The sequence below is a fragment of the Chaetura pelagica genome, unplaced genomic scaffold (assembly GCF_000747805.2).
Source record: "Chaetura pelagica isolate M959 unplaced genomic scaffold, ChaPel_1.0 scaffold10, whole genome shotgun sequence".
Taxonomy (NCBI): Eukaryota; Metazoa; Chordata; class Aves; order Apodiformes; family Apodidae; genus Chaetura; species Chaetura pelagica.
This window is the reverse complement of record NW_009952263.1, coordinates 5,514,906-5,522,993: the sequence shown is the minus strand read 5'-3', so window position 1 is coordinate 5,522,993 and position 8,088 is coordinate 5,514,906. Positions and strand designations below refer to the sequence as shown.

General features: G+C 46.1%; 1 protein-coding gene across 2 annotated transcripts in view; it reads right to left on the bottom strand.

The window, feature by feature from the left end:
* Positions 1-7,666, bottom strand: part of NKIRAS1 (NFKB inhibitor interacting Ras-like 1) — an 11,601-nt gene extending 3,935 nt beyond the window's left edge. The window contains exons 1-2 of one of the 2 annotated variants that reach the window (XM_010007524.1): positions 7,568-7,666; positions 6,820-6,946 (exon numbers count right to left, since the gene is read on the bottom strand). In XM_010007524.1, the coding sequence (XP_010005826.1) occupies positions 6,820-6,913 (94 nt within the window). In that variant the 5' untranslated portion in view covers positions 6,914-6,946; positions 7,568-7,666. Of the gene's footprint in view, positions 1-6,819; positions 6,961-7,567 lie in introns of those variants that run through there. The other variant, XM_010007523.1, reaches the window with a different exon arrangement.
* Between the last annotated feature and the right edge of the window lie 422 nt (positions 7,667-8,088).

Genomic DNA, 8,088 nt, shown 5'->3' with positions numbered 1-8,088 from the left:
CGCTCTTCCCCCAGGTTTTCAAAACTCCAGCCACCCAGGTTATCAGTTCTGTGCCAAACATGCTGCACACAGGCCTGCCCAAACATACTCTTTTGGAATAACAGCCAAGGAATGCCAGATAGTCAAGTACTAACATCTTGAGCCTACTTCTTTGCTTCATACTGAGCTGGATCATATGGCAGAAGTAGAAGCCAAAAGAATAATTCTGGAAAGGAATGTGTATTGGTGGTACAACTAACCAATAAGTGAAATCAAGCCAGAAAGGGAAGGGGATGCTTGCATGCAAGAGAAGTTGCATGCTATATTTACTCAAATACACAGTGAGCTTCTTCCATCCCTTAGGGTTTTAAAATGACTATTTGCTAATAGGAGCAAGCTCATTTACTGCAAAGTAAGAGCATGCACAAGGTAACAAACTTTAATGTATGTATCGCCTGCTCCACAGTAACTATCTGTGTACTGGCTCTCCTACCTTCCTCCCCCCCATGGTAAATGTGAGGCAATTCAAGGCAGCTTACTTTGAACTAATTAAAATTATTTTTTTCCAAAGTAAAACATAGATCACCTTAGCTTTGTGTTTCCCCTGGATGCTGGTGCATAAAAAGGTTACAGATCCTAACAAAATACCTGACTAAGCTATGGTGTAGTTGGGCCACTTTCAGAGTCAGTTTTAAGTGTTCATATAAACCCCCTGCAATCCACATTTTTGCCTCCACTGCACTCCTAGATACATGAATTGTTTGCTGTTGGAGGGCTACAATAATGAGCGTTATTCCCTTTGTCTACCAAAAAGGGACATATTAGTGCATTGTTTAAGAAAACACTAGGAATTATCTGGCCTGTGAAAATAAGGATTTTGCTATGTTCAGTGACACTATTCAAAATACTTCACATTGACAACAAGCTAAAGCATTCCACCCACGCGGATGTATGCATGTTCCCATGATGTGTGCAGCACTCCTATACAGGAAAGTGGCACAAGCTGTTCTTTTTGCCTCTCTCTGTGCAGTCTTCATAGATCAAACTCTTATTAGGTTTGCAACAAATCAATTTATCTTGCCTCCAAATATAGCCATGCTATAGTGCAGGAGCAAAACTAAGAGGAGAAGGACAAAACAAAGGTTAATGAAAAGGAAGCACAAACATGTTTCTAGTGGTCGGAGAATGTGTTACAAGGGCGTTTTTAAAGACTGAAGTAGGTAACAGAGCCCTTTCTGAATACAGCACTGTATTTTTTTCTTGCTCTGCCTCATTGCACTGTACAGAGAGGTCAAAGGAATACCTAGCATCAGTAAATACTGCTGTGGCAAGAAGGAATGCACCGTAAGTACCTAAGTTTTCTTTTTAGAAAGCAATGAATAATCTCGGGCAGGGTTTTAACATCTAAATGTTGCACTGTAATTCAACCGTCTTTAATATATCCACATTCTCCTATGACAGCTTCTTCCTGATGGTATTAAAAGTAACAGTGCAAATTATGTCTTTTAACATCCTACTTGAAAATGAAGAGGAAAAATGAAGATCTGGGAGTTAAGTCAGCAGAATATAGCAACAATTTTGATGTGAAATGAGAGGGGACACTTTGGAAGGAAATGGAATTCATGCATCAGTATCCAATTCCAGAGCTGAAATTCCATGTACAATGGGGGAGGTAGTATATACAAGTAGATACCAAAGCAAACACAGGTACTTTTCAGAGATTCCTGTGTCACCTTATTCTGGGCCCTGCTTCCAAAGCCCAAACCATATGTTAGCCACATCTTGTTGGCAACAAGATTTACATTTTTTGTTAGCACCACCCCTTTCACCCACTTTCCCAGTCTTCATTCAAACATGTGTCGGGCAAGTTGTTGTACAAGCAACAAAACTACTCAGGAAAACCCAATGTCCTAGGAAGTTGTCTGGCACCATTCCATCCTCCTTGTCACCAGGATGCTACCGGGGGGGGACAGGGGGGACAAGGGCAGCTTGTGCTGGGAGTGCTGCCTCGCAGACTGCTGCTAGCTTGAGTAGGTTCTCCTTGGAGGAGAGCATTACCATGGGCCTTTTCTCTCTCCTGCTAGCAGTTTTTCTAAATTTACGGGAACATATTTTGATATATCTACGGCTGTGACACAGATGGATGGGTAGACAGAGCCAGCTTTCGGGTTCAGAAGCCATGGGGGCAAAGGAAAGGGGAACAAAGAAGACAATAAACAATCTCATAGTTTCTTTGCAAACTAAAGGTGAAAAAAAAATAGGGAGGGAAAGGAGGAACAGACAGGAGATTGATGCCATTCTCTAACACCTACTTAGCTGGTGCAAGTCTTGGGAGAGGCAGAAAGGTCTTTGCCTGTGTTACCCACTGCTGCCACAGAGGAACTGCAAGAGGAAGCCTCAGTAATAAATTGGGTGGTGTTTCAGCCCTTGGTGGTTTCCCATTGAGAAAATAAAAGGCTTGGTACTCTAGTGAATACTGCACACTCAGACTAGACAAGGCAGAGATACTGCAAATACCAAAATAAAGAAAAGTTTCAGAAGGGGTGGAATTTCAGACGTTCCCAAGTGACTCTCAAACATAAATGCAGCACAAATTTTGTATCTTACTAAGCACTTTTTAAGATCTCCTATGCAATCTGTTCTTCCCTCTTTCCAGTGGAAATTTAGCAAAGAGCTCCTAAAGTCTGATATTCCTTGTGTTTATAAACTGTGGGATAACAGGCTTTGCTTACTTAGATCTCAAATGTCAACATATCAGAGGATCCTTGACTAGGAGAAGAGCTGGACAGGCCCTAGCAGGAGCTGGTCTACTTAGATTTAGCTTCTGTTTAAGTACTGGTCCCACCAAACAGTAACCACAGTCGTAACCCTTAGTTGCCTACATTCAGCTCTTTTTTCGTCTATTTCTGAAATGCAAAGCTGACTACAGCTCTATCAAAAGGTAGTTTTGATTTAAGAAACGAAGATGTAAGGATGCACAATTTGGTTAATTAGCCTGCACGTCTTTAGAGATGTGAAATCCAAACCCCCAGATTCCTCCAGCTGAGACCAAGCGAGGCAAATTCTCTCATTATGGGTTCTACCACAGTAATACATGGTGTTTACATTCTCTGCTTGTAAGATGATTTGAAATAGCTGCTTATTACTAACTGACCATACCGGCTATTTGCACAGCCAGGAGGCAGAGATAAGGAAAATTGTGTTTTCTACAGAAAGAGTTCTCATCTCCTCCTGTTCATCTGATAAGCTTTACCAATAGGTTGAGGGGCCAGAGATGTTTTAAACATCCTTTCTGCACCATCACTGAATGGGAACACTGTCTAAGGAAAAGTACCTATCCTCTTTACAGACATGTCCCTTGTTGAAGTTAAGCCATCAACTTGCCCATTAGCCCTTTTAAGAGAGCTCAGGCCAAGCACTGCCAGGTACCACAGGTGTTTAGTTATACAAACTTCTGCTGCCAGTCAATGACCCATTTAATGACCTAGAAGAAAAGACTGGGCTCTCTTTCTTAGGAGAGCAAGAGAGATGGAGGACTTGGACAAACACAACATTGAAGCCACAAAAAGAGAGATCAACCCCACTACCAAGGCAACACAGACATACATGCAAGTCTTAACAACCATTTGGCCTGACCTATGGCAATACGGTGCCTATGTGACTCCAAGCTAAACCTGCACCCACTTCAAACACCATCTTTCAGATTCTGTCTGATTCCTTGTATCAGTTTAGCCAGAGGTTGCCATGCATGTACATGACTTTATGTGGCTCTGACAGCCCTCTCCTTTCTTATCCAAGGCAAGCAGCCCTTCTTGCAGTTTGAAAGCCTAGCACAAAGCCCTTTACCATACATTGTTGCTCACATGCTCCAGCAACACAGTTATTCCTTTTGGAGGAGTATTCCTGCCTCCCAAGTACTTTTTTCCTCTTTGACCTCAAGCAATCTCAGTGCCTTTGCAGCAGTGCTGGCTGCTGACCATGTAAGTAACAGCAGAGCACTTAGGGACTTCACCCATGACAAGTTACCAAGAGCTGAAGGTGCATGTGTTTCTAGGAAAAGAAAGACAGCACAACTGGGTTTACAGCACCATCACCAAGCACACAGCAGGAGCGTGGGCTCAGAGCCAAGGGCTTTATATAGCAGCGTGAAACCTCCAAGGACACTAATCACTTCCCTGATAGCAAGTGTGCCACCACTCCTTTTTACAGGAAAGTCAACAGGAGGCATATGAGCATATATATAGACTCAAAGCTAATGTACAGCCAGGAGGAGACCCCCATGTCAGTGGCTGGGACAACTGAAAGGATTACACCAGACCTTGTGCTCTGAGCCTGCAACCAAGTTCGAGCATGTCTCTTGTCAGTAGGAGGATGTGGATGCCATCAGGAATGGAAAGACTCCGTGCATTGGCTCAGAAGTCTTCCTCACAGCTCCCCATCCCTCGGACCAGCCACAGGGCTGCTCCTGACTGACGTCAGGAAGCACAGGTTTTGAAACAGCTTGTGTCCATGTTGCCATACTTGGTGAGCTGCCTTGCTAGTTAGCTTTGAACAAACAGGCTTTCAGCAAACACACTAGTCCTTTCGCCTTCTACCAAAAAGGCCAGAGGCCAAGACGTACACCTCAGTTTTCTGGAGATCACAAGTTTTAGGGACCGAGGACTGAGATTCAGAAATCATGTTTACAGCTTGGAGGGGCCACCCTTGCTATGTTAGGACTAAAGGGGGTCTGTGCAGTTTAAAGCCACTCAGCTGAGGAGCGATGAAAGACTCGCCAGTTATCAAACTCTGTCCTTGTCCAGGAAGACCCTCACTGTGGTGTCCTGCCTCCACAGTTTGAGGGTTAGATCAACAAAGATTGGAGCAGCAGCTAAATCTCTTCTGGGAACCATTTTCACCATACTTCAGGCACCCTCTCAATCTGTGGGCTGAGGAAGAGGTAGAGGGGATAGTGGCCACTCAGTGGGATTGCTGGAAACACCAACATATCAGTTCACCCCCAGACTGTGCCTGACGGACATGGGGGTGCTATCAAAAGTGCTACAAAAGGGTAGATTTCAACTAGCTATGAAGAAGACATTTCTTACAATGAGAGTGGTGAAACACTGGAACGGGTTGCCCAGAGAGATGGTAGATGCCCCATCCCTGGAAACATTCCAGGTCAAGTTGGACAGAGCTCTGAACAACCTGATCTAGTCGAAGATGCCCCTGCTCACTGCAGGGGGGTTGGACTAGATGACCTTCAAAAATCCCTTCCAACCCAAACTCTTCTACAATTCTATGAAAGTCATATAAAATGGGAGACTACGTTCTTCTTTCTCCCCTTGCACACACACACATATACACCCCCAATATCAGCTGCTCCCTCCCTTTACTGTTCACTCAAAAACAGTAAGAGCAGAGCTGCAGGAAAGGAAAAAATATGTTTTTGAGTGAAGAGGGGGAAAGACTGCATTGCACAATGGCTGAGCTGGAGTGGAGGGTTTGGTAGCAACAGAGGGACACCTGCAGCTAAACCCTGGACACGAGGCCTCCCTCTGGTTATGTCAGCCAGTATCTGTGATGTTGTATAATCATGTACATGGCTGGTTCCATAAATAGCTCCTCTGATCAGCAACACCCGAATATCCTTCCTGCCTGGGTCACTAGTAGGAGTTTGGGGGAGGAAGTAATGCAAGACAACACGATTTAAGCAACGTGGCCTTGCTCATGCTGCTTGGGTGGCTCTGACAATCACCAAGCACAGCGGAGAGGCAGGTCAGTAATGAAGGAGAAAACCTTCAGCCTGCAGGTTTTGCAACCTTCACGCTGAAGCTACTCGGGGCTACATGCACAGGGCTCGGCAGGATGCTGGAAACAGATGCTGCTGCAACATTAGAGGAAATCCTCCCTTTAAACGAGGGTATTAGCACGCAGTTCTGTATCACGCTTTGCCAGCAAATTCCTCCCATCCACACATTTTAAAGGCACAGCGCCTGCAAAGCACCGTTCTAGAAATCCTAGTGTTTCTCCAGTCACTTACTCCAGCATTCAATTTACCAGCCTAAGGAAAAGATACAAATGGACAAGACACCTTCTGTCAAAGCCTGAGATTCACCCCTAGTGCCACCTCTTGTTTCTGGGTGAAGCAGGAATAATTTATCAGCCTGCTGATCTTTGCCCTCCCTCTCAAAGCTGTCATGCGGACACTGAGGGAAACAAGGTGGCTTTGCCTTCATTCCCTTTCTTTTGTGCACAGCCAGTCTCAGACATTCTATGCTCTTCTCTCAAGTCCATTTTCCACGGGAGAATTTCTATGAGAGCTGAGAAGCTTGGCCCTTGAAGTTCAGCACAGAATGTGGGACCTAAAGCAGAGCTGTTTGTGTTTTGCAGGGGTTTTTTTTAAGCTCTTTGATTAAATATTAAACAAAACTAAGCAATATAAAGCTTTAAGAAGATGGAACAAAAGTCCAGTCTCTCCGCTCATCATGTGATACCTATTTATTTTTCAGGCATCTACAACGTCTTTCAGGAAAAGAGATATTATGTAAATGGGCAGCAAGCACAACACCTACTTTTGGTGTTTGTTTCTTTTTAAGCATTCAGGTGTTTTATAACTGGGAACATCAGGGAAAAGGTTCTTCTCCAAGCCTCTTTTAAAAATCGGTAAACAAGGGACTACAAATTTGAAGAACTGCCCAGAGGTGCAGTAAAACCACATTTATTTCCTCCTTCACCTCAGTGCTGTTTGCAGACCTTAGTTACGGGCTTTTTGGGGGGCCCACACAGAACAAAATTCTGGAAAAGGAAACAATTAGGGGGGGGAAAAAAAAAAAAAAAAAAAAGGTAAAAATATCTCACCAACAGTGTGCTTGCCATAGAGAAGCTGCTCCAAAATCGCAGTCTTTCCCACCGAGGCCATTCCACAAACCACCACCTTGTAGCCCTTCCCCATCTTTCCCGTGAGGGCGGAGTCGGCAGGCGAGCCCTGTGCAGACACAGGAGGGTTAGCCCCGCGCGGTGGCACCGCTCAGCACCAGGCAGAAGCAAAGCCCCTCAAAGGCGAGGGGGAAAACGCTTGCCAGCGACTGGTATTTTTAGGACTAGAGTTTCCTCCCACACCGTTTTTTAAGGTTTTAGGCTGCTGCCATCGGTGCCGATGCTTCTCTGCAGCCTCGACACTCGTCCCGTTGGGCTCAGGGAGGTTGTTGGCTAGCAATGAAGTTTGCAAACCTGCTGGGGAGGGGCTGTGCTTGTTGGCATGTGTGTACATTGGAAAACTTATCGGGCTTCATGTTTTTAATGCGGGCCTGATGGTATCTGGTGGTATCAGGATGGCTTCTGGACACATGACAAAACGGTGGTTCCCTCCTTTTTATTTCACATACAGAGTGGTTCTACCTTTTACAGGTTAGGAGCTAGAAAATAGGAGCATTAAAGGCTGAAGCACAGGCAAGCAAATGCAAAAGCAGGGCTTTAAAATATGTTTGGGGGTTGGTTTTAGCAGGAGGCCTCCAGAAGCCAGGGCAGTTCCCCCTGCCAGGCAGGGCGGCAGCCCTGACCCTGGGGCTGCTGTTGGAGCAGTTTGCCAGACAGAGCAGGCCAGTACCTTTTCAGGACCAGGAGGGGCTGACGTTGTCCTGCTTCAATCCCAGTTTAACCAGGGAACGCCTCAGCAGCCCGGGTGCTCTGCAACGCGTGCACTGAAAAGCAGAAAGGTCAGGGAGATGGGGGCTCTTCCAGGCAGGGAACGCCCGGGTCCCGTTGTGATTCCCTGTTAGGGCCTGACCCCTCCGCAGCAGCAGCAGCGGCACATCGGGCGCGTTGCTGGGAGCCAGGGCAGGGGACAAAAGGCCTTCCCGGGCCCAGGCCCGGCTCCGGCGCTGCCCCCCGCCCTCACCCCGCGCCCCACAGGCCTCGCAGCTGCTTTTAGGGCTTTTTTTTTCCACCCCCTTCCTGAGGATTTATCATTTCACGTTACGATTATCTTGTCATTATTATTCGTTCAGGTATTTTAAGGGTTCTGGTCAGGATTTCTTTCAAAGTCCTTCATTTTAGGTGGGCCCCGCCTCCTCTTCCCCCGCCCCTCAGCTACCCCGGGGCTCTCCGGGCAGGGGGAAGGGGAAGGGG